Source organism: Bubalus bubalis, chromosome 8 (genome assembly GCF_019923935.1).
Source record: "Bubalus bubalis isolate 160015118507 breed Murrah chromosome 8, NDDB_SH_1, whole genome shotgun sequence".
Lineage (NCBI taxonomy): Eukaryota > Metazoa > Chordata > Mammalia > Artiodactyla > Bovidae > Bubalus > Bubalus bubalis.
In genome coordinates this window covers 104,903,674-104,930,805 of record NC_059164.1, presented here as the reverse complement: position 1 = coordinate 104,930,805, position 27,132 = coordinate 104,903,674, and the positions used below count along the sequence as shown (strand labels likewise).

Here is a 27,132-nt window from a genome sequence, read left to right as displayed (position 1 = left end):
ACCACAATGCTATGAGACTAGATATCAATTACAAGAGAAAAAAAAAAAAAGCTGTAGAAACACAAACATATGGAGGTTAAACAACACATTTCTAAATAGCCAACAGGTTACTGAAGAAATCAAAAGGGAAATCAAAAAATTTCTAGAAACAAATGACAATGAAAACACGACAACTCAAAACCTGTGGGATGCAGCAAAAGCAGTTCTAAGAGGGAAGTTTATAGCAATACAATCCTACCTCAAGAACCAAGAAAAACATCTAACAGACAACCTAACTTTACACCCAAAACAACTGGAAAAACCAGAACAAAAACCCCCCAAAATTAGTAGAAGGAAAGAAATCATAAAGATCCAAGCAGAAATAAATGAAAAAGAAATGAAAGAAGCAACAGTAAAGATTAATAAAACTAAAAGCTGGTTCTTTAAGAAGATAAACAAAGTTGGCAAACCTTTAGTCAGACTCATCAAGACAAAAAGAGAGAAGAATCAAATCAACAAAATTAGAAATGAAAAAGAAGAGGTTACAACAGACAATGCAGAAATACAAAGGATTATAAGAGACTATTATGAATGACTATATGGCAATAAAATGGATAACCTGGAAGAAATGGACAGATTCTTAGAAAATCTCAATCTCCAAGACTGAACCAGGAAGAAATAGAAATTATGAACAACCCAGTTATAAGCACTTAAATTGAAGCTGTGATCAAAAATCTTCCAAAAAACAAAAGCCCAGGACCAGATGGCTTCACAGGAGAATTCTATAAAACATTTACAGAAGAGCTAATGCCTATTCTTCTAAAACTTTCAAAAAATTACAGAGGAAGGAACACTTCCAAACTCATTCTATGAGGCCACCATCACCCTGATACCAAAACCAAAGACAACACAGAAAAAGAAAACTACAGGCCAAAATCACTGATGAAGTGAAGTGAAGTGAAGTCTTGCATCACTGATGAACATAGATGCAAAAATCCTCAACAAAATTTTAGCGGACAGAATTTAATAACACAAAAAGCTCATACACCATGATCAACTTGGGTTTATTCCAAGAATGCAAGAATTCTTCAATATATGCAAATCAATCAATGTGATATACCACATTAACAAATTGAAATATAAAAACCATATGATAATCTCAATAGATGCAGAAAAAGCCTTTGACAAAATTCAGCACCCATTTATGATTAAAACTCTTCAAAAAATGGGCATAGAAGAAACTTACCTCAACACACTAACATAAGGCCATATATAAGTCTACAGCAAACATCATTCTCAATGGTGAAAAACTGAAAGCATTCCCCCTAAGATCAGGAACAAGACAAGGGTATGCACTTTCACCCCTATTATTCAACATAGTCCTGGAAGTCCTTGCTTCAGCAATCAGAGAAGAAAAGAAATAAAAGGAATTCAGATTGGAAAAGATGAAGTAAAACTCTCACTGTTTGCAGATGACATGATACTGTACATAGAAAACCCTAAAGATAGTATCAGAAAATTACTAAAGCTAATCAGTGAATTTAGCAAAGTTGTAGGATACAAAATCAATACATAGAAATCACTTGCATTTCTCTATACTAACAATGAAAAATCAGAAAGAGAAATTAAGGAATCAATCCCATTCACCATTGCAACAAAAAGAATTAAATATCTAAGAATAAACTTACCTAAGGAGACAAAAGAACTGTACACAGAAAATTATAAGACACTGATGAAAGAAATCAAAGATGACATAAACAGATGGAGCGATATTCCATGTTCCTGGGTAGGAAGAATCAATATTGTGAAAATGACTATACAACCAAATGCAATCTACAGATTCAGTGCAATCCCTATCAAATTACCAATGGCATTTTTCACAGAACTAGAACAAAAATTTTCACAATTCATATGGAAACACAAAAGACCCCGAATAGCCAAAACAGCCTTGAGAAAGAAGAATGGAGCTGGAGGAATCAACCTTCCTGACTTCAGATTATACTACAAAGCTACAGTCATCAAGACAGTATGGTACTGGCACAAAAATAAAAATATAGACCAATGGAACAAGATAGAAAGCCCAGAAATAAACCCATGCACCTATGGGTACCTTATTTTTGACAAAGGAGGCAAGAATATACAATGGGGCAAAGACAGACTCTTCAATAAATGGTGCTGGGAAAACTGGACAGCTACATGTAAAAGAATAAAATTAGAACACTTCCTAACACCATACACAAAGACAAACTCAAAATGGATTAAATTAAAGACCTAAATGCTAAGACCAGAAACTACAAAACCCTTAGAGGAAAACATAGGCAGAACACTCAATGACATAAATCAAAGCAAGATCCTCTATGACCCACCTCCTAGAGTAAAAGAAATAAAAACAAAAGTAAACAAGTGGGACCTGATTAAACTTAAAAGCTTTTGCATAGCAAAGGAAACTAAGCAAAGTGAAACGACAACCTTCAGAATGGGAGAAAAGAATAACAAATGAAACAACTGACCAAGGATTAATTTCCAAAATATACAAGCAGCTCATACAACTCAGTCCCAGAAAAACGACCCAATCAAAAAGTGGGAAAAATATCTAAACAGACATTTCTCCAAGGAAGACACACAGATGGCTAACAAACACATGAAAAGATGCTCAACATCGCTCATTATTAGAGAAATGCAAATCAAAACAAAATGAGATATCACCTCACACTGTTCAGAATGGCCATCATCAAAAAGTCTACAAACAATAAATGCTGGAAAGGGTGTGGAGAAAAGGGAACACTCTTGCATTGTTGGTGGAAATGTAAATTGATACAGCCACTATGGAAGATGGTATGGAGATTCCTTAAAAAACTAGGAATAAAACCACTATATGACCCAGCAATCCCACTCCTAGGCATATACCCTAAGGAAGCCAAAATTGAAAAACATACATGTATCCCATTGTTTATTGCAGCACTATTTACAACAGCTAGAACATGGAAGCAACCTAGATGTCCATTGACAGATGAATGGATAAAGGAATTGTGGTACACATACAGAATGGAATATTACTCAGCCATAAAAAGGAATGCATTTGAGTCAGTTCTGAAGAGGTGCATGAACCTAGGACCTATTATACAGAGTGAAGTAAGTCAGAAAGAGAAAGATAAATATCATATCCTAACGCACATATATGGAATCTAGAAAATTTCTGGATTTTTAGAACAAAAATTCATTCAGTAAAAAAGAAATTATTTACAAGGCAGCGATGGAGAAACAGACAGAGAATAGACTTATGGACATGGGGAGAGGGGAGGAGAGGGTGAGATGTATGGACAGAGTAACATGGAAACTTACATTACCATACGTAAAATAGATAGCCAACAGGAATTTGCTATATGGCTCAGGAAACTCAAACAGGGGTTCTGTATCAACCTAGAGGGGTGGGATGGGGAGGGAGATGGGAGGGAGGTTCAAAAGGGAGGGAATATATGTATACCTATGGCTGATGCAGGTTAAGGTTTGACAGAGAACAACAAAATTCTGTAAAGCAATTATCCTTCAATTAAAACATAAATTAAAAAGAAAGTGAGAAGGTAACTACAGTACAAGCACTATGTAAGCAGTTTACATGCAACATGTTTGAAAGTTGTATGGGAACTACTGAAGTCTGGAAATCATCACTTGGCATTTTTCTTATATTCCTGCTACTGCTTTAGATGAGTGAAGAACCATCACACTGCAGCCAGACAGGTCTTAAGGGGTTTTGCTGGGAATTTGCCTTTCTTCCTAGATAACTGTTGTTAACTTGCAACCCTCATTCTTTCCCATCCTGATAGAAGGAATTCAAGTCAAAAAGCCCAGGGTACCACCATACAGAGACCTCTAGGACACAACAGCACACAAGCCAACTATTGCACAAACTCTTCTCTAGAATGTGTTTTTCATATGGGTTAAGAGCCTTGACGAAGTTTGGGGGGAAGTTTCAGGGATGATATAGAATAATACAACATACAACACCTCGTTGTAGAGGTAACAAAAATGGAAGATAATTAAATATGATGAGAAGATACCCCATTTTTCATTCTGGACCTGGCTCTCCTTTTACTGCTTAGCATTTCTTGACTTTTAGGAATTAGTGAATGGTAGTTTCCTGCCTCGTGCAAAATGTACTCGGTGGGTATGAGTTCAATTAAGGACAATATAGGCACTTTCTATGGCTGCATCCTTAGAAGCTGCTCTGCTGTATTTTACCTCCATTGAGTCATCCTCAACTGGGGATGAAACAGACCCCTGAGAGAACATTCAGCGACATTTGGAGACACTTTTGGTCATAACTAGAGGAAGACTAGTGCTACTTGTAACTTTAGGCCAGGGATGTTGATGAATATCCTGCAGTGTGCAGGCCAACACCCCACAGCCATTATCTGGCTCATACTATCAGCAGTGCCAGAGTGGAGAAACTCTGCCTTCTACCAAGATACCTTCATATTAGAAAACTTTCAAATGAAAAAGACATAGAACCTACTTTAGGAGTGACGATTTGCTAAAGAAGAATCAGCATCCTAGGATGCCATTCAGATGCACTGCAAAGGTACAGAGTCTTGCTATAATCTAGCTAGAGGTTCATTCTCACTTAGATTCACCTCTCCTGGATACTCTGCTGTATCATATTTATTATGACAATTCTTGCTCCAAGAATCCATTTCTTGGATATTTCAGGATTTCATATGCTCTTTGTAATCATCCCTTAATTTGGTAGAATTCAGAGTTTTCTCCTATGGAGAAAAATTCAATGAGCAATCAAATTAAGGGGGGAAAAGGGGAATTTTACACAACCCAAGCTGAGGATTACAACCAGTTAGACAGACTCTAAGAAGCTCTGGAGACTGTTCCGCCTGTTAGACATCAAAGGCACAATTATACACACTTTCAAGTTCCAGGATCATACACTGAAATGACATGGTGATAGTTTACGTGAAGTTCACCAAGGATACACAGTCCAGGTAAGCATGTACAAATCAAGCAGCAAGACATCATGACCCCTACAGAGCTGGGAAAAAACATAAAACTTTTAAGAAGTTATATTGCTGCTGCTGCTGCTAAGTCGCTTCAGTCATGTCCAACTCTGTGCGACCCCATAGACGGCATTCCACCAGGCTCCCCTGTCCCTGGGATTCTCCAGGCAAGAACACTGGAGTGGGTTGCATTGCTAGCTTCAGAATAAAGGAAAAAAAAAAAAACTTTACTGTCTTGCAACCACTCCATTTTTGAGGAGCTATGAAAAGCAGAAGCACACTGCACATTAGGAGGAAAGGAAGAAGTCCAAAGTGATACAAAGAGAATGTTGAATTGTTTAATTTTTGCTGTCCTGCCTTAAAATATGTTATTTCATCATTCCTGTGTTATATGTATGGCATCATGTGGAAGGCATGGGCTCTGAGGTGAGGCTTGCTGTTTGAATCCTGTATGGATCACCTCACAGAACTGAAAATTTGTGGAAAAAACCTTAGCTTCTCTAATTACAACTTCTCCATCTATAAAAATGGCAAAACTTAGAGCACAGCACTCACAAAGCTGTTTGTAAGGACTGAATGAGCTGATGTATGGAAGGCCCGTCCACAGTGTTTGATACATTATAAGCACTCAATAAATTCCCATTGTCTTTTCACTGGTCAAGAATTCTGTAGCATTTCAGCCTCCAGATTTTGGTGAATTGACTAGGTAAGTGTTACATAGTGGTTGAGAGCATAGACACTGAAGCCAGATTTCCAAGGCTGGGATCCTGACCCTACCATGGACTTGCCTTGTGATTTTAGCAAAGTCCCTTGTATTTTTGTGAGCCTTCAGTTTTCCCATCTGTAATATGGGAATCATAAGAGGGATCTTGTAGGTTTGTCTAGAGATTTACTAATGTAACATAAGCTACATATTTAGAATATGCCTATTAAACAGTAAGTTCAGATAAGTATAAATTGGGCTCACTTTCTCTTTTCTATTTTGAACTATTGTGGTTTTGAATAAAATTTTGTTCTTTTCTTAGGACAACAAGTGTTCCTATTAATAACAAAACATTAACATGGGTATACAAGGCCATAGCTACCACAAGACAGATGATGTAATTGTGAAGCAGGCAATATTAATTAAATATCAAGGGTGTAGCTCTCAAGATAGTCCTCAGGGTAAAAGTTCACACTTGAGACAACCGAGGACCTAAATTTTTTGTCTGGGAATCAAGCCACCTGTCGCCCTGTTCTGTGATCTTTCTCCAACTTACCTTTTTATTTAGGGGAGCAGTGTCCACCAGGTGGACTCATTTCTTCCATTCCCATAACCTTCTGGAAAAGTGGACACAGGCGGATGTTTAATTTGGATGCTGAATTATCTTCAGTGTGGCATGGAATTGAATTCTAAATTTGGATTTGTGATTTTCCAGGGAAATCACATTCCTGGCACCTGTGGCCATGGGTGTCAATGACAAACCTGGACATATAAATATCTGTGGATGGAAACCCTGCAACCTAGTCCCTAGTCCAGAACCGGTGAGCAACCATGAAGACCTTCATCTTTCTGGCTCTCTTGGGAGCCGCTGGTGAGTCTTAACAAATAAGTGATCAGTAGGGGTCTATGACTTTTTTAAGGTTGTACTTTGTACTCTGGAAGCCAACAGTGAATGCCAAATATAATCTCTGTACTCAAGAGGCTTAAGATGTTGAAATAACAGTGTATAGTACACATGTCTATAGACAACTAAATCTCATTTGTTGGAGATTATGGAGAGTTGGGGTGATCAGTGTAGAAAGCATCAAGAGGAAGAATCTGCCCTGAATTTCAGGTATGGTCTATGAAGTGTGAAAAAGAAAAGATAGTCAACATTAAGGAAATGTTGTTTTGATCTTTAAAAGAATTTGTAGCTAACAATTGGAGCAAATGACTACTCTTGAGCTCCTTGAGGCTGTGAATATCTCACCTGAGTCTCCTCTATACTAAAAAGCTTCTTAAGAGGGAGCTTAACAGGCAAAGACACTCTATTTCTTATGAATAAAATCTTCGGGCTGGGTTTTACCACATCTTCACTAATGAAATTTTGGAGTAACACAAAGACTATTCAGTTTTTATACTATTCAATATAATTGTATTCTTCAAACTTATTACAAAATTTCCTCAAATTTGATTATTATAAATGAATTCAGTAGGCCTACTTATATATCAAAACTGTCTATCTCAAAGTTAGTTTAGAAAATATGAACAATGGGGCATATAGCATATAATCCCAGATATTTAGAGTTTTTAGGAATCATAGTAAGTCAGTGGTCCAAAATTTACAGTGCTGAATAAATTTAAAATGTTGGAAACATGATTGGGATGAGGACAAAGATTGGAGAGAGAAATTTTATAATGTTCTATGAGTTTATTTAGTGAATATTTTAGGTGAGAACCAAGAAGAAATTGGGGGAACAAAAGTACAAAACTCCTTATTCTTTTATAGGCCAGAACAACTCAGGTGGCATTTAAGAGTTTGCTTTCTGTTACCTCTTGTGGTGTTTATGCTACACTGAACTCTACAAATAAACACAACGATGATGACTGCAAAGCTTTATTGAACACATACTTAAATGTCTCCTTAGCAAGGCTTTGTGTCAAAAATATTCTTTATATTCTCAGGTAGTGGGCTTCAAGGAGTTTATTGTGTAAGGAGTCTCTGATATGTGTGTGTGTATCACATATGTAAAAAAAAGAAATCAGTATATTGATCAAATGTAAAGCATGCATTAAACATTAATAGTTATAATAGCATAAATATTTAGCATATGTGTCAAGTGTATGGAGCAATAAGATTTTGAAAATAGTAATGCAAAAATCACAGTTTCTTGATTATGCCTGATAAGAAAACAGGACCTATTTTTTTTTTTTTCTGATTCATCTGCAAAACCTTGCTACAAAGTAGAAATTCCACAATGAATCAGTTCTATAAAGAGTTTCCAACTTGCCTCTGTCAGTTGCTTTCCCCGTGGACGATGATGACAAGATCGTGGGCGGCTACACCTGTGGGGCAAATACTGTCCCCTACCAAGTGTCCCTCAACTCTGGCTACCACTTCTGCGGGGGCTCCCTCATCAGCAGCCAGTGGGTGGTGTCTGCGGCTCACTGCTACAAGTCGTAAGTAACCAATACTCACAGCCCTGTTCTCTGAGGTCAGGGCATCCTCAACCATGCCAAAGACAATCATGGTGAACTACAGAGTCATGCTTGAGGGGGAGCGTTCAGATTCCAAGACCTCACTATCCCCCTACTCCAAGGCACTGTACGCTTTAAGGCACTTACCCACAAAAACATACCCTGAGAGTTCACTGATGTCTTTCCAAATGAGGGCCATAAAGACATAGGAAGAGAAATACTGAGTGATTAAATATACCTAGAGTACCATAGGAGCTCTAATCATTATGACCCAACCAGGAGAAAAGTGGCATATGGAAGAAACAAACAAAGGAGATTTCCAGTACAACCTGAAGATAATCACAGCTCATTCTGTTCACTTAATACTGTCATATTTCTGAGGCCAGCCACATCTCTGTACAGTAATTGACAATCGCAACTAGATTAATCAACACCATGTCCCTTTTCATCTCCTCTATTGTTGGCATCATTTGGTTCCCATTCCCATACCTAATGAATACAGTACTTGCAATTCAGGGTGGATTCTTCCTCTTAACAGTTTGTACACTGATCACCCCTGCTCCCTGTAATCTTTTCCAACAAATCAGATTTAGTTATCTGCAGACATACAGAATGCACACTGTTGTTTCAACATCTTAAGCCTCTTGGGTTGTGAGTCTGGCCTTGGACTGACACCTACCTAAGGAATCCTCTACCCTGTACCATATGTGGTAGCACTACCTTGAATGAACAATGATGTGTGTGTGTGTGCGTGTGCATGCGCACTGTAAGGGCCTTCCCTCTGTGCTTACGCTCAAGACTGGGCTCCATGGGGAGGGGGAGGCCCTCACACTGGAGACTTAGAGAACTTGTCATCTTTTGATCCAGCGGAATCCAAGTGCGTCTGGGAGAAGACAACATTAATGTCGTTGAGGGCAATGAGCAATTCATCAGTGCATCCAAGAGCATCGTCCATCCCAGCTACAACTCAAACACCTTAAACAACGACATCATGCTGATTAAACTGAAATCAGCGGCCAGTCTCAACAGCCGAGTAGCCTCTGTCTCTCTGCCAACATCCTGTGCCTCTGCTGGCACCCAGTGTCTCATCTCTGGCTGGGGCAACACCAAAAGCAGTGGCAGTAAGTCTCACGGGGAACACGGTCACCAGGTCTGAGAATCCTAGAGGTGAAAACCACGTTCAGGGTCAGGTAGCCCTATGTCACTCAAGGCAGCGTTCCCAGAGGAGAGTGGGGTTCTGTGGAATCTTAGGATATATAACTGAAATGTGTAGGCTCCCTCTGCTTGACAACACAGAAAGAAAGGACTATGCTAATGTTGCCAGGCATGCAGCTAAAATATGAATCGTGACTTGCAGAGAAGCAAAGAATGAGGAGGTACATAGAACAGAGGCTGAGGTTGGAACTGCTCAAAGTACAGCCCTGCTTCAGAAATAAAGTCTCTAGGTTGAAGATATGTGATCCCTGACTCTAGTATTAGTTGTTGTGAAGTCACTCAGTGGTGTCCAACTCTTTGTGACCCCATGGACTGTAGCCCACCAGGCTCCTCCATCCACGGAATTTTCTAGGCAAGAGTACTGGAGGGGGTTGCCATTTCCTTCTCCAGATACTAGTATTAGGGAGAGAACAATTTGCTGACTAAAACCATTTGGAAGACCCTCCAGATAATGGTTGCTCTTCCAAAATAGAAGCTACTAGCAATTGGAGGGAAGGAATGGGAATATTGGCAAGATGGGGAGAGGTACTGAGAAAGACATTTCCCAGAATGTATGGGTAATCCTCTTCTCTTTTCAATCTCCTCCCCAACAGCCAGCTACCCTGATGTCCTGAAGTGTCTGAAGGCTCCCATCCTATCTGACAGCTCTTGCAAAAGTGCCTACCCAGGCCAGATCACCAGCAACATGTTCTGTGCGGGCTACCTGGAGGGCGGAAAGGACTCCTGCCAGGTGAGCTGCTTCGCGCCCCTTGTCCATCAGCTCAGCCTCACGTATCTCCACCGCATTTCCCAGTTCCTGAAACTCAGAACATTGAAACGCTGTCTCTGGGACTGATCATGAGGGCTCAGGATAGGCTGGGGGAAAATAACAAGTTTTCTTTTTGCCGTGTTAATGGTTAAGGTTCAGGGGAAAAGATATACAGATCTTGTGCAAACAGTATATCCTGGTGCCCTTCTGAGGAAGGATATAGGAGCAGAGAACTTTGAAAGGAGCCTGGCTGGATGGGCAGCATCGAACTTCCCGTTCCTCGTCTCTTCTTGGCCTCACAGACCTGCAGTTGAGGAAAAAGGGGAGAGAGAAGGAGGGAGGAGAAGAATAGGGGTACAGTGTGGAGAATGAGAGTTGATTTCCCTGGGAAAGAGTTGGGCTCATGGAGGATCAGCATTTGGAAACGTGGTCTCCGGGGAAAGGAGGAACACCTTTGAGCCTTTCTCCCCTCTGGGCAGAGCTGTGGGTTGTAACTGGCTCTTCCTTCTCACCCAGGGTGACTCCGGTGGCCCTGTGGTCTGCAGTGGAAAGCTCCAGGGCATTGTCTCCTGGGGCTATGGCTGCGCTCAGAAAAACAAGCCTGGTGTCTACACCAAGGTCTGCAACTACGTGAGCTGGATTCAGCAGACCATAGCTTCCAACTGAACAGCTTCATCTCTTCATGACCCTCCCTGTTAGCCAGCTCCACCTTCCTGCCATCCTGAAAGCACTACTTAAATAAAATCATTTATAAAACCAAATATGTTCAAGTGAAATTAGTTGATTTTTACATACTTTCTCTTCAATCTGGCTGTTGAGAAGATGGTGGACATAGAGTTGAACTATTATATGAAGATGGAATTTGAAAGGTGATTTAGTCATTTATTCAGCTGCATCAAAATAAATTACTGCTCACTTACCATATGCAAGCCTCTGTGTGAATATTGAGGCTATAAAGATGAATAAGGTTATCAGTCTCTGTTACCATCACATTGTTGCACAGATAATGACACTAAAATGCAAAACATTAAAACCAACTGCCCAGAATCACTGGACTAGCTATGAGGCTGAGATGAAGCCCCAGCTGTCTTTGTTTTTGTATATTTATTTATTTTTAATTTGAGGATAATTGCTTTACACGTTGTGTTGTTTTCTTCCATATATCAACATGAATCAGCCATAGATATACATATGTCCCCTCCCTCTTGAACCTTCCTTCCCAGCTGTCTTTTTTCCAAAGGCTTTGCTATTGCCATGACTTCCTTCTCTTCCTTCATTTCTTATCTACCTGAAACTCTGTGAGACTAGGTTAAGGGAAAGGCTAGATGGAGAATGTTTTAAAAAATAACAGATCCTATATTTTCCAAGTGTTCACCTACCTATTTCTTTTATTCTCCAAGATGTTCTTCTTTTCCATCAGGAATTTTATTGCTCCAGCAGGCATGATTCTTGCCAGCAATCTGTACCCTTCTCCCACACTAGACCACCCCCCAAAACTCCAGCCCAAAATATGTACCATTTTGAACTATAATTTTTTTAAAAGGTGAAAATGTAGATAAGTTTGTGGAAAATTGATCTATTACTCTGCGGTCATAAAAGTCTAGGCTTACAAGGGTGTTGTTCTCTGTTGTTTTCAGCCTTATCCCAAGAGGAAGCACAGACACCTCCTTTAGCCCTTCAACACTGCTCCCTGGATCATTTAGAGAATGACTAGGAGTATAGGTCCCAACACATGATTCCTATGTGTATTTGCTATGAATCAAGAAAAAAGGTGCTTCCCAGGTGGCGCTAGTGGTAAAGAATCTGCCTGCCAATGCAGGAGACATAAGAAATGTGGGTTGGATCCCTGGGTCAGGAAGATCCCCTGGAGGAGGGCATGGCAACCCACTCCAGTGCTCTTGCCTTGAGCATCTCATGGACAGAGGAGCTTGGGGGGCTATGGTCCCTAGGATCGCGAAGAGTTGGGCCAGCCAGAAGCAACTTAGCACACACACACACAGGAAAAAAGATACAATATGGTGTAAACATAAAAGCATTGGAATAGGAGGAGGAGGTCTGAAAGGTAAAAATGTTTGTAATCCCCAGTAGGATCACATGATACGGTGATGGATGGGTGTTATCTTAGTTGGTGCTCTATAACCAGAAAACCACAAATTGGGTGGCTTAAATAACAGACATTAATTACAGTGTTTGAGGCTGGAAAGTCCAAGATCAAGGTGACACAGGAGGGGCCCCAATTTCTGGCTTGTAGATAGCTGCCTTTTTGTATCCTCACATATATGAGAGAGCTGACTCTGGTAATTTAATAGGGGCGAGTGGAATGCAGCCAATAGCACACAGCTGTTATCCTGTTACCAAGCAACCATTAGAAGGAAACCTTTCACCTGGTGGGTGGAAGTTGCCCTTGGCCAATGGTTAGATGTGTTGTGGTCCTCCCAGAGGAGAGTGTGGTAAGGGGTAAGTGGAGGCCTTCTCCCCAAGCCCCTCCAGGCCTTCCCACCTTGAGCGGGCAGGTAAGCTGGGTGGGCTGGAGGGCACAGACTGGGGGCTGTGTCCTGCAGATCGTGGAGCCCTCACTGCGGCCACCCCTGGCTGGAAGAGTCTCTCTCCCATCACTTCCTCTGCAACCTAAAGGCTGGGGCTGTCTGCATGGGTCCATGGTACACACCCCACCCTGCAACTTTGGGTGGCCTGAGGAGCCTGAGGGCCAGCTGGGTCCTGGGCACCTGGCACGCTCAGTGATGACAGCTGGGCAGGGTCTGGGGACCTGATCCCAAGGGAGCCAGGTGGGCTCTGTCTCATCAGCTGAGCCTGGGCACTAGTGGGGAGATGCAGATTGGATGCTGGTTGAACACTCCAGGTAACCGACCTGGGCAGACACCCCTTTTTCTTAGCCAGGGCCTGGACCTTGGCAGGCGAAAGTAGAGCCTTGAGACCTTGCCCTTTCTTGTCAGAACAGAGAATAACATTTGTTTTGGTGGAGATTTACAGCAACGTGGTGACTGACCATGATCCTACATTAAGAACAAAGGCTCTGACACAATATGTTTGTAATAACCACACCCCATCCCTCACCTTTCTTATAAAAGGGCTTTGCTGACAGCTTTCAGGGAGCTTGGGGTTTAAGCCAAACTCCCTGTTTAAGCCACCTGTTTTCTTGCATGGCCCTGCAACAAACTTTTCTCTTCTCCATACTCCAATGTCTTGGTATTGTTTGGCTTCATTGTGCGTTGGGCATAGGGACTTGTGTTCAGTGACACTATCGCCTTCTTGTAAGACCACTAATTCCATCATGGGGGTTCCACCTTTATGACCTCATCTAAGCCTTCCTTCCCTCTTAAAGAGATGGGAATACCTAAATCCACCTTATCTGTCTCCTGAGAAATCTGTATGCAGGTCAAGAAGCAACAATTATAACCGGACATGGAACATGGACTGGTGCAAAATTGGGAAAAAAGCACATCAAGTCTGTATATTGTCACCCTGCTTATTTAACTTATATGCAGAGTACATCATGCAAAATGCCTGGCTGCATGAAGCACAAGCTGGAATCAAGATTTCCGGGAGAAATATCAACAACTTCAGATATGCAGATGGCACCACCCTAATGGCAGAAAGCGAAGAGGAACTGGAAAGTCTCTTGATGAAGGTGAAAGAGGAGAGTGAAAAGGCTGGCCTAAAACTCAACATTCAAAAAACTAAGATCATGGCATCTGGTCCCATCACTTCATGGCATATAAATGGGGAAACAATGGGAAAATGACAGACTTTATTTTCTTGGGCTTCAAAATCACCATGGACAGTGACTGCAGCCATGAAATTAAAGGATGCTTGCTCCTTGGAAGAAAAGCAATGACAAACCTAGACAGCATATTAAAAATCAGAGACATTACTTTGCCTACAAAGGTCCCTATGGTCAAAGCTATGGTTTTTCCAGTAGTCAAGTACAGATGTGAGAGCTGGATGATAAAATAGGCTGAGTGCCAAAGAATTAATTCTTTTGAACTGTGGTGTTGGAGAAGACTCTTGAGAGTCCCTTGGACAGCAAGTAGATCAAACCAGTCAGTCCTATAGGAAATCAACCCTGAAAATTCATTGGAAGGACTGATGTTGAAGCTGAAACTCCAATACTTTGGCCACCTGATGTGAAGAGCCAACTCATTGGAAAAGACCCCGATGCTGGGAAAGATCGAAGGCAGGGAGAGAAGGGGGCGACAGAGGATGAGATGGTTGGATGGCATCACCGACTCAATGCACATGAGTCTGAGCAAACTCCAGGAGATGCTGATGGACAGGGAAGCCTGGCATGCTGCAGTCTGTGGGGTTGCAAAGAGTCAGACAGGACTGAGTGACTGAACAACAACAAAGCCAAAGGCTCTACCTTCTCATAACATCTCTTTGGGTGCTAGACTTTGAATATATGAATTTTGGTGGTTAGGAATATAAATATGCAGTCCATAACAGGTATCTTAGAAGAGGAAGGTATGGCAAGATGCATATTACTTCTACCAATTTTCTATGCCTTTGTATACCTCTGGATGGCACATTTGTACCAAGCAGTCCTGAGGTCTTAATATTGCCTTATCATGCCACTAGGATGGAGCCCAAATTCCTTAGCCTTGAGTTCAAGGCTCTTAAATGTTCAGTTATAACTAATCTGCCCTGTGTGTTTCCTTAGTTGTTATTGAATTGCCTTTATGTTTACTTATGGCCTAAAATAATTTCACACGTAACTTTTTTTTTTAATGCTACCTTATGTCTATCTTATCTAAAGATCTCAGGCTTCCCTACAGAAACAAATGAATTTCAAGATTTTCTTGTTCCCTGTGAAATGTCTTTTTATCCTAGCCATCACCACCACCAGTATACACCTGTTCACCTAATCACCTCAGCCTCCTTGCCTGTATCTAGGGAGAAAGCAGCTTTTTCCCCAGGAGTCCCTGTCAAATGTCGTAGGTGTCTCCTTAACTGAATTTGGTCACTTGCACATAATTGAGCCAATCACTGAAGGAGATTATACTGTTGAAACTTATAATCAAGTTACATGGCACACCATCCAAGCAAGGAGTAGACTTTTCATTTTTCAATAAACATGGTCCACTTGGTATATGTTTGGTTAGGGCCTCCTGATGAAAGAGAAAGAGGAGAGTGGAAAAGTTGGCTTAAAGCTCAACATTCAGAAAACTAAGATCATGGCATCTGGTCCCATCACTTCATAGCAAATCAATGGGGAAACAGTGTCAGACTTTATTTTTTGGACTCCAAAATCACTGCAGATGGTCACTGCAGCTATTAAATTAAAAGATGCTTGCTCCTTAGAAGAAAAGTTATGACCAACCTAGACAGCATATTTAAAAGCAGAGACATTACTTTGCCAACAAAGATCTGTCTAGTCAAAGCTATGGTTTTTCTGGTAGTCGTGTATGGATGTGAGAGTAGGACTATAATAAACTCAATGGACATGAGTGTGAGTAAACTCCAGGAGATGGTGATGGACAGAGAGGCCTGATGTCCTGCAGTCCATGGGGTCGCAAAGAGTCAGACATGACTGAGCAACTGAACTGAACTGAGTAATTCTAAGGTTAGCTATCAAAAAAGTGGAGGAGTTAATGTTAAGGAGGCAGCCACAATCTCCGCCAGAGTAACCACGGATGCTTATTGATGTACTTTTCTACATAACCCTGAAAATCTGGAAATAACTTGAATACTCATTAATAGAAGATTGATTAAATAAACCTGGCATGTTGTACAGTGGAGACAATATATCTATTTATTTATCCAACCACTTACTAAACTTATTGAGGGTCTATTACATGCCTAACAATGTATTATCCACTAAAGATACATACAGCAGGGAACAAAACAGTTAAAACCCTGCCTTCACGGTGTATTCATTCTCACTGGGGAAACAACAAATAGAGACTACAGAATATAATGCTAATCAATGCAAATGCCACAGGGAAGGAAAACTGGATCAAAGAATGGACAGATGGAAAACAAAGGTCTGCTTTCAAAGTGTAATAAAAAAAAAAAAAAAACCATCAAAAGGCTTATGAAAGCATACTACAATTTAAAATAAAAATCCATATTGTAGGGTCAGAAAAGGTATCTCTCACCCAACTATGTTTACAACACACAGAAACCTAATTCACGATTCAATAAAATCCAGAAAGACATGATATTTCATAGCAAAAATAAGGCAATGTACAACAACAAAGAGGTAACCATCTGAGATTAGGAAAAGTTTTTTTGCTTGCTGTGTCTCATTACAGTAACAGATACATTTATTTTACTTATCACTTGCTCTGAAAACTAAGTTGGCTCTCAACTGCCAGCTTCATGGTTAGGACCTTCAATAGCGATGTAAAAGTAATCTTTGCTCTTGAAAGTTTAGCTTCTTAATGTAAATGTATTTCATATGGGATAAAAGCAGAGTAAAAGTAAATTTACTCCAAATTGGCACACTCCATTATCTACCGGTTTTCCCATTAACAAGCAAAGAATTTCAAGGGATACTCAAGATTAATTTATCTAAGAATATTTGTTTTAATAAAGTAAATAGAAGCCTCTTTTCCCCTAGAAGTTTAATTCTTTATTTAAATGAAAATGATTGTAATTATTTTATTTTATGGCAAGTAACTTTAGTTTCAAAATCAAATTTTAAAAGACTTTAAAAAATACATAAGATATTTACTATCTTGGTTATGATTTTAGTCTTCTCTTTAAAAGTCAAGAAAGAATGTCTACCTTGTTGAAAAAAATGCAAATACAAAAGTATTTAGTCTCAAAAATACTCATTTAGTCTTAAAAATACTCATTTATTAAAAGTCTAATCACTTTTTAAAATTTATACTCCATCTAAGCTGTGGAAACTTTCTGAACATATTTTTATCATATGATCCAGTGATCACACTCCTTGCTATTCACTCAAAGGAGTTGAAAATGTGTCCCCACACAAAAACCTGCCCATGGATGTATACAGCAGCTTAATTTATAACCACTAAAGCTTTGGAGCAACCAAGATGCCCATCCTATGATGTACGTACTAATATTCCTCCCATTTTATAGATTAGAATACTGAGGCTTAAAGAGGCTGGATGCTTTTATCATGACAAGACAGCTAAAAAGTCCTAAAGCCAGGAATTGAAGCCTGAACTAACTCCTGAGTCTATGCTCTTCACTACTATTAATGCATATGGAAATTTTACAAAGCTTTAAGGACTTAACAGCAATATTTGGACATAAAGAGCAAAAGGTGTCCCCAGAAAAATATGGGGATCCTAAGGTTATTGTTATTTAACAAGTGTTTATATAGCCTTACTATTTACCATTAGAACTCACTGTTCTAAGCACTTTATAAATAGAAAATCTGAACAGGCCAATAATGAGTAAAGACATCAAGTCAGTAATCAAAACCTCTCAACACAGAAAACAAGACAGGACCAGTGAGCTTCACTGGAGAATTCTAACAGTCAGATAATGAACACCAACCCTTCTCAAACTCCTCCAAAAACTGAAGAAGAGAGAACACTTCCAAACTCATTCTACAAGGCCAGCACTATCCTGATACCCACGCCAAAAACAACACAAGAAAACTATAGACGGCTAACTTATAAAAAGGAGTGGGGTAACATTAAAAAGAGTAGCAAGTGTCCAACACAAAAACTGAACAGGTAAGGAGATTTATTTTATTCAGATTACTGTAATAAGAGGTATTTGAAGATCAGAGTGTCTCGGCAGAATGATTTTACCTTAAGACTTTTGTAGGGAGATATATACAAGTCACAGCTGGAGAGGTGAACAATTGAGGCTGTTTTACAATCAGGGAATTCTCAGTCAGCTGAACAGGAAGTGTTTATCTCTAGTTGTAGTTAGATTTGTTGTGGCGTGGGGGTAACAGTTGCAAGCTCAGCTAATCATTGATGAGAGACAGATTGGGGAATTGGAGGGTCCATGTCTGGCTGTGTCAGTGGGTTCAGGTGAAAAAGGGGAAAGGGCCTGTGATTGACCTTGTCACAGGTGAACAAAGAAGTCATCCAAAGTCCTATGGGAGCCCTGAGAAAGAGTGGGCAGTCTCTTCAAACTAACGTGGGGAAGGGTCATTCTTTGTGGTAAGCCAAAACTTTTTCACCCACCACTGTTTTCTGGGAGCACAGGACTCAGGTACAATTCAACACATCAGAGGAAATCTGGAGACTCAGTTTCAAGTCCCAAGTTTGCTGCTAACTTCCATGGAGACCACAGCATCCTCATCACTGAAACGGGAAGGGGAGGATGCCTTGTTAACTTTATTTCATACCCCAATGTTTGAGGAGTCTCTGAGAAGAGAAGAGGGACTCTTGGGACAATGGAGATGACAAGTGAGGGCAGGGAATAAGGTTCACAGTCACAAAGGGAGGAGAGGACAACAGAGAATGACTATGTCACAGAAAGGGGAGGGGAATGTCAGCAGGTACATCATGACTCCTGAGACCTTTAGGGTCAGAGAAGAGGCACCAGGGGCTGGACTTGTCTGCCCCTTCCTCTTTCACCCACATCAGAGCCAGCTCCCAGCTGTGCCTTATCTAACTGGATTTTGATAAGGGCTGGTTTGAAGATTGTTCTAGCATCCTTGCTCCTTCCATACCCCCACAAAGTAATATTTCTCCCTCAGTTGTTCTTGCCAAGGCTATTTGGACTAAAGATTGAGACAGCTGAGAGCCTTATCTGACTTGTCTGCTGCTGGCGAGATCCCAGACTGTCATGAAGTGCTGTGTCTTCTTCATGCTCATGAGCATGGCTGGTGAGTCTAGGTCTTGTTGCTGCTTAGGGAGTGATGTGGTGATGTGCAGGAGGATGGGGCTTCCCAGGTGGTGTTAGTGATAAAGAACTCACCTGCTAATGCAGGAGACATAACAGACATGGGTTCAAACCCTGGGTTGGGAAGATCCCCTGGAGGAGGGCACTGCAACCCACTCCAGTATTCTTGCCTGGAGAATCCCATGGACAGAGGACCCTGGTGGGCTATGGTTCATAGGGTCTCAAAGAGTTGGACATGACTGAGGCAACTAAGCATGCATGCATGCACATGGATCAGAGAGGGAAGTAACTGGCCAAAACTGAAGAGAGAGGAGGTGGTGGGCATTTCCTTCGATTTACTATTAATGGAAGTGAAAGGTACCACTCTTGATGCATGGCTCACCCCATCAACGGTCTCTCTAAGCTTCTTCTGCACCTGTGAGCAAGTTAGCATATGTCTTTATAAGTGCCCTGCACTGTCCCAGGACTCCTGGACAGAGAGCAAAAAAGTACACCTTCCCTTTCTCTGGGCAGATGGACTCTGGAGGAATAAGTGCAGGTTGGGAAGAGGGGTGAATCAGGGGCTGTGAGAGCCTCAGGTCCCTCCCCCAAGCTCTTCCACTCCTTTTAGCACCAAAGTCAGGTAGGATTTAACTTTTTACTTTCATTCCTGGCAAAAGTGAATTTAGAATACTATTTTTAAAGTAGTAATTCTTTTTTACATTTTTATTATACACAGCACTGCCAATCAGGGTTTATGATCAGCCTCAGATATGCCTTTGCGTTAGTTTCACAGAACTTCAGTATACCTCCAACTCAAGCAAAGACACGTGTCAGTTTTCTTAGTGTGTAGAGCTGGGGTCGGAGAAGGCAATGGCGACCCACTCCAGTGCTCTTGCCTGGAAAATCCCATGGACAGAGGAGCCTGGTAGGCTGCAGTCCGTGGGGTCTCAGAGTAGGACACGATTGAGCGACTTCACTTTCCCTTTTCACTTTCATGCACTGGAGAAGGAAATGGCAACCGTCTATGGGGTCACGCAGAGTTGGACAGGACTGAAGCGACTTAGCAGTAGCAGCAGCAGTACAGCTTGGGTGACATGCATGATTTCCCTTAGAAAAATGGGACAGATGAACCTATTTGCAGGGCAGGCATAGAGAGGCAAACACAGAAAAAGGAACTGTGGACACGACAGGAAGGAGAGGGTGGGACGAATTGAGAGCGTAGCATTGGCATACACACACTGCCATGTGTGAATATTAACAGACGGCTGGTGGGAAGCCGCTGTATAGCACAGGGAGCTCAGCTCAGGGCTCTGTGATGACCTGGAGGGGCAGGATGGAGGTGGGAGGGAGGGAAGGTCGAAAGGGAGGGGACGTATGTACTCCTATAGCTGCTTCGAGTTGTTGTACAGCAGAAACTAACATAACACTGTAAGGCAATTATCCTTCAATTAAAATAAAACAGGGAAAAATGGCAACCCACTCCAGTACTCTTGCCTGGAAAATCCCATGCACGGAGGAGCCTGGTAGGCTGCAGTCCATGGGGTCGCTAAGAGTCAGACATGGCTGAGCGACTTCACTTTCACTTTTCACTTTCATGCCTTGGAGAAGGAAATGGCAACCCACTCCAGTGTTCTTGCCTAGAGAATCCCAGGGACAGGGGAGCCTGGTGGGCTGCCGTCTATGGGGTTGCACAGAGTCAGACGCTACTGAGCGACTTAGCAACAGAAGACTATTTAGTTTGAAAACCTTAGGGTGGGAAAACTATCCTGGCCAACTCTCACCTCTTACCCTCTCTCTCTACCTGTGACCCACTGATTCTTTAGGAGTCATTCTGGCAGCAGATTCCAACACTGAGAAGACGAATGAAGTAGATTTTACTATTCCTTATATGGTCTACCTGCAGTCCTTCCCAGAACCCTGTGTGGGGACACTTATTCACCCACAGTGGGTACTGACCGCTGCTCACTGCCCCTCTCCGTAAGTATTTCTCTGCTCTTGGGAGCCAGGGGGGATCTATTTAAACAAAAGCAGGTCTGATGACAGTATGGAAATTCCTTAAAAAACTAGGAATAAAACTATAATATGACTCAGCAATCCCACTGCTAAAACATACCCTGAGGAAACCAAAATTAAAAAACACACATGTACCCAAATGTTCATTGCAGCATTATTTACAATAGCTAGGACATAGAAGCAACCTAGATGTCCATCAACAAATGAATGAAGAAGCTGTGGTACATATATACAATGGAATATGACTTAGCCATAAAAAGGAACACGTTTGAGTCAATTCTAATGAGGTGGATGAACCTAGAACCTATTACACAGAGTAAAGGAAGTCAGAAAGAGAAAAACAAATACCGTATATAAATGGATATTTATTGGATCTAGAAAGACAGTACTGATGAAACTGTTTGCAGGGCAGCAGTGGAGAGGCAGACATAGAGAACAGATTTATGGACACAGGGATGAGGGGAGGAAGCAGAGTGTGAGACAAATACAGAGAGTAACGTCAAAGCATATACACTACCATATGTAAGATAGATAACAAATGGGAATTTGTTATATGACTCAGGGACCTCAACCCGGTTGAGTTTGGATGAGACATGGGAAATGGGAGGAAGGTTCAAGAAGGAGGGGGCATAGGTATACCTGAGGTTGATTCATGTTGATGTATGGCAGAAACCAACACAGTATTAGTAAAACAATTATCCTTCACTTAAAAATAAATAAATAAATTTTAAAAGCAGGTCTTGTGAGGCATTCTAGCAAGTTCTAATGGCATCCCAGGGAATCAGAAGACCCAGGAGGAGAGAGAGTCATCTTCCCAGTGGGGAAAAAGATACACATTTGGGCAGTTTAGGAGGAGATGAAGAGGAAGATGTCAGAAGTCTCTTTCTCATGGAAAATAAATAATAGACATCCATCCAACCTACTTGAGGGCTTCCCTGGTGGCTCAGCTGGTAAAGAATCTGCCTGCAATGCAGGAGACCTGGGTTCAATCCCTGGGTTGGGAAGATCTCCTGGAGAAGGGAATGGCCACCCACTCCAGTATTCTGGCCTGAAGAATTCCATGGACAGAGGAGCCTGGCAGGCTACAGTCCATGGGGTTGCAAAGAGTCGGACACAACTGAATGACTAACACTTTCAACTTTCATCCAACATACTTCTGGAACTTTTACCATATTCCAGGGACTGCTTAATGAACTGAAAAAGCAGCAAGGGAGCAAGATGATAATTAGTCTTCCCTCATGGAGCTCACATTCTGGTAGAGGAAATACGTCAAAGCAAATAAAAGTTCCAAAATAAAACATTGAAAGGAGTACCATGCTGCAAAATACAGGAATAAAACAAGATACCTACTTTAGTTAGGGTGATCATATCAGGTCTGTTTGAAGAAATGAGACCTACATGAAAAGGAGGATGCAACCAGGTTGAATAAATTCCTGGGGAAATTCCAGGCAGAGGGAAGAGTATACAGAGAATCTCATACAAGGGGTGGGTGTTCACAGGCTGAGGTTGAAGTGTTAGGCAGAAGCCATGTGATACAGGTAAGAGAAGAAGAGTGACGGAGCTCTGTACGAGATGATGCTGTCCTTTACAAACCTGTATCTCCGTTGTGTGTGACAAAGTGTTAGATAATTGGAACCTAGTCACAGTTTCAGGAATGTACAAGGGTCATTTCTAATTCAGAGTTTTCAGCCATCTGGTTGTTCAAGACAGTTCATTCAAACACAGATCGAACCCCTGCTTTGTGTCAGTGAGAAATACAAAGGAAATATAGGCAGGAAATATAGTCCATCCACTCCAAGAACTGGTGTTGGAAAATTGGATTTTCTTCTCTCAGCCAGACCTAATGCACAAACTGTCTTTTGGCAGGCAGTGGCTCCTGTGTCTGTTAGATGACTGGACTCCTGGCAATAGAAGTGGGTGGGTTTGAATTTGTCCAGGAAATATCGTAGAAGGTGGTCAGTGGGAGTCCTGTTAGACTGCTAAGAGTCTTTTGAATCAGTAATCAGTGTAGGCAGATTGCAGTAAATACAAAGATATGGGCCCAAAAGGACCTGGAAAGGGCCTAAGACTGTCCAGAAACAGCAGGTACAATATACTTGCTCCAGAGTTGTTTCAAGCAGTGGAGGGCAGGCAAAGACCTCTGGAATAATGGATTCTGGTGCCATATCTGTTACCTATTCATTCAGATTATCCAGGTGGTTGTTGTGATCATTAATATCATCGACGACAACAACTAGATTCCACTGAGTACGTTCTAGGTGGCACATACCATGTCAGATTTTATGTATCTACATTGACTCTAATACAACAATCCTATAAACTATTGTTACTACTATTTTACAGGCCAAGGCAGGTCACTTTGGTTCTCAGGTCTAAGAAATAAAATGAAGATGATTAGATGATTAAAGAAAGTCACCTATGACACTTCTTGTGGTTCTGACATTCTGTAAACCCTGTTTTGTTTTGTTTCATTTTTTTAATCTCCCTGCCTTCCTTCCTTCCATAGTGTTAAAATCCGATTGGGCATTTATCAACCCAACATCAAAAATAAGCACGAGCAGACCCAGAGTTACTCAATGACTGTGCCCTACCCTGACTTCAACTCAGAATATCTGAGCAATGACCTGATGATGATAAAACTGTCTGAGGCCGCTAAAATCACCACCCAAGTGGGAACCATAGCCATAGCTATGGAACCCTTATCACTTAATGAATCCTGCTTTATCCCAACCTGGACCTGGAGTAAATATAAAAACCGTAAGTGACTCTGTGTTCTTCATCCTGAAAAGGTTTTGGCACTGGGGAAAATGAGGAGGGATATATCTGAAGAGCTTCTCAGGTGCAGCTCAGTGGTAAAGAATCTGCCTGCGGTGCAGGAGATGCAAGAGACGAGGATTCAATCCCTGGGTTGGGAAGATCCCTTGCAGGAGGGCATGACAATCCATTCCAGTATTCTTGCCTGGAGAATCCCATGAACAGAGGAGCCTGGCAGGTTCATGGGGGTCACAGAGCCGCACATGACTGAGCACACAGCACACACATACATGAAGGATGCAGCTTATACTACCTTATACCACCATTATCCTCCCCTTCATTAACAGAGGATACTGGAACCACCACTTGATATCTGAAATGATAAAGCTGAAGTTATTGCTTATTATAGAAGAGCAACGCTGAGCAGACACCATCTCAATGAGCAGTACAGAGTACTAAGCAGTGCTTATATGGGGTTTGTGGGAAGTTTTCCATTGAGAGTTTGGAGGACTTTCAGAGGCTGAAGAGAGTTGATGTCATCTGTAGAGGCTTGATTACCTGGGTGAGAGTGTTGTTGATTGGTTGGCACTCTGTTGTTTATTGGAGGAGTCTAACATGCTGACTTTAAAGAGTGACACTGACTGATTAGCTTGTTAAAGCCTACTCACTATGGCAAGTTGTGGCTAGTAATCAGGTTTAAACCTTTCTCCTGTGGTTACAGAACAATTCATATATTCTATAAAAACAAATATAAAGCAGGAGACTGTTTTGGTCTATCAGTCTGTTTTGTAAAGGTAACCAGTGGGAGCTTTTGCATTCTCAGTGCCAATGAAATTTGGCAACTTCACTTCAATTTAGAAGCAACATTCTAGAGAATCTAAGTGAATATATTTTCTGAACAAATTGAAGCTTTTAAATCTTATTCAAAGTAACTGCTTCACATTTTACAAAGTAATTTACTACATACCACTTGAAAACAAAATAAAACTACAAAAAGTTTCATCACATAGGCTCTGCATGTCATGTCAGAATCACAGCGACAAATCAGTTCTATAAGCTCTCTAGGGCCAGCCTGCCAATATCTACTAAGAATTCACTATTTCAAGTAAGTAGGTTACTTTCACCTAACTTGTTCTAAGTATTTCAATTAGATTTCCAAAAAAGTTAAAACTGAACATAACTCTTCTCATCCTTTTCTGACCTGACACTTCCTGGTCTGATTTGATTTAAAACATTAGATTGGAAATGTATCCAAAATATTCTGCTTTATAAGTAATGCTAGGTTTAACTTGAGAGATTTCTAGTCGATTTTTTGCTTCCTTCCTCCTTATTACTCTCCACCAGAGATTAAAATTATATAATGTGTTGGTTAGACTCCTTATATCCTGAGGTTAACAGTATAGTAAAACTGCAATAAGTAAGATGAGCAATGTTACTTCTTAGGGGAAATTATATATGTATATTTATACATATACATATGTACTTATAAATAATCCACTTATAAATGATCTCACTATAAAAAATGCAGTTTAAAACACATTAAAAATCATTTTCTCCCTTTATGATTAAATGTAAAGATGATGAAATATGTCCCCAAAAGGAAAGTCTCTTATGGACAACAGCTTTCTGTCTCTCTCTCCTCACAAGCATTAATAATTTTCCTGTGGGTTTTTTAAGCTTTCCAAGTTATGCGCAGTACAGAGAGAATTATAGATCTGATGATATCTGATAAGGCTCATGTAATGCTTTGAATCCACTGCTCAGACACAGAAATACTGAAGAAGGGACTCTAAGAAGGATGGAATGTCTGATACCTACTATAAATATATACAATGTATTCACAAAACAGAGGCTGATCACAAGAGTATATGTGATAAGGAGAGTCACCCTGGACTTCTCTCTTTCCCGCAGTTAGTGACCCTGACATCCTGACTTGGATAAACCAATATACTCGTCCCTACGATGAGTGCCAGAACATGCAAGACGAAAGAACGGCAGCAAACGTTCTGTGTGTGGGGCAGCCTCTAAAGACCCTGTCTGATGCTAAGGTATCTCTGCTACCACCAGACAAGCACACAGCAAGGGGTCCACGGGGAAAGGTGCTTGTAGGAGACCAAACAGGATCCAAGCAGAAGGCCTGCGGTCTTCCTCTGCCTCCTCAGTCTGTGGATTGGTCATCCATACCCCTGACTTCCTTTACAGTGGGAGAGAGTCAGGGGAGAGTCACTTGTCCTTTCTCCTCCTACTTGCACTCAGGTTGGTCAAATTCAAACCTAGAGAGGTGAGACCTGCATGAATGTGAAGAGAGGGTTCTCCCCTCTCAAGAAAAATGATTCCAGTCTGGTAGAAGCTTCTGCTATCACAATGTGCCACTTCTTAGAATAAATCCTTGTTGGATGAGGAACAAAGCAACGCTGACCCCCTGTTCCCTCTCTCTGGCAGGAAGTCTCGGCAGCTCCGGCCATCTGCGGTGGGAGGGTACATGGAATCTTGAGTTGGGCAAAAGGAAGTGTCACCCTTGGAAATGAAGGATTCTTCACAGAAATCAGTTCTTATTCAAGATGGATCATGAGCATCATTGAAAGCTACTGAGGCGTCTCTGGTCCTCCATCCCCTCAGTGCAGTATCTTCATGATTTCCACCCTGGATCTACAACTCTCTTTATTATGTTTCTTGTTCTTGACCAGAATTTATTAAAAAGAAATGACACTAAAACTCTGTGACACTAAAAACTTATTTCTTTATCATATAAACTGTAAACATGATGAGAAATCTAACAACATACCCAACCATTTGTTCATTCAAAAATTGTTGAAATGTCTGCTGTTTGGTAGGTACTGCATATGCCTGGGGCTTTCAGGTGGCTTAGTGGCAAAGAATCCACCTGCAATGGAGGAGGCACAGGAGATGCGGGTTCAGTCCCTGAGTCTGGAAGATCCCCTGGAGGAGAAAATGGCTACCCATTCCAGTATTCTTGCTGGGATAATCCTATGGACAGAGGAGCTTGGAGGACTACAGTCCATGGGATTGTAAAGAGTTGGACATAATTGAGCAACTGAGCATGCATGCATGCACATATGCTAGGGGTACAAGAGTAGATATAATGCAGACTTTGCCATCAATTAACCAGTTCTATTACCTGGTGATAATTACTACAGTGGAGATGAGCAATAAGTTCCATGAGAATATAGGAAAAAATCAGGGTGTCAGAGGCACAGGAGGTACCACCAAGGGGCCAACAAATTAGAGGAGAGTATTATAGAACTGAGGTATAGTTAGGTAAAAGAAAAGCATAAAAACCATTATGTTCTGGAAAATACATGTAAATAAGTAATACTGAAAGGTGGAAAATAAATTGTTCATAGACGGGAAGAGAGAATGTGATAGAAAAGTATTATTTATGCAGGTAAGGGTTAGATAGCAAAAGGCCTGACCTGTTTGGTAAAGGAATTTAGATTTTTTTTATCTTGTAGGCATCA

At 41.2% G+C, this 27,132-nt stretch overlaps 2 protein-coding genes across 4 annotated transcripts; both read left to right on the top strand.

The window, feature by feature from the left end:
- The first annotated feature begins 6,441 nt into the window (after positions 1–6,441).
- LOC102403534 (cationic trypsin) lies at positions 6,442–10,866 on the top strand. The gene is made up of 5 exons (XM_006052091.4): positions 6,442–6,556; positions 7,965–8,124; positions 9,010–9,263; positions 9,951–10,087; positions 10,622–10,866. Exons 1-5 carry the CDS (start codon positions 6,517–6,519, stop codon positions 10,769–10,771), a joined length of 741 nt encoding a protein of 246 aa, XP_006052153.4. The 5' UTR covers positions 6,442–6,516; the 3' UTR covers positions 10,772–10,866.
- A 1,599-nt stretch (positions 10,867–12,465) lies between these two features.
- On the top strand, positions 12,466–26,518 carry LOC102404071 (serine protease 58). Of its 3 annotated transcripts, none has more exons than XM_025291697.3 (6): positions 12,466–12,562; positions 18,759–18,887; positions 20,710–20,863; positions 23,406–23,656; positions 25,565–25,701; positions 26,096–26,518. In XM_025291697.3, exons 2-6 carry the CDS (start codon positions 18,848–18,850, stop codon positions 26,243–26,245), a joined length of 732 nt encoding a protein of 243 aa, XP_025147482.1. In that variant the 5' UTR covers positions 12,466–12,562; positions 18,759–18,847; the 3' UTR covers positions 26,246–26,518. The 3 variants fall into 3 exon arrangements, with proteins under 3 accessions (XP_025147482.1, XP_025147483.1, XP_044803149.1); XM_025291698.3 differs by having other exon boundaries at positions 12,507–12,618; XM_044947214.1 differs by lacking the exon at positions 12,466–12,562 and adding an exon at positions 17,911–18,216.
- Positions 26,519–27,132: the final 614 nt, after the last annotated feature.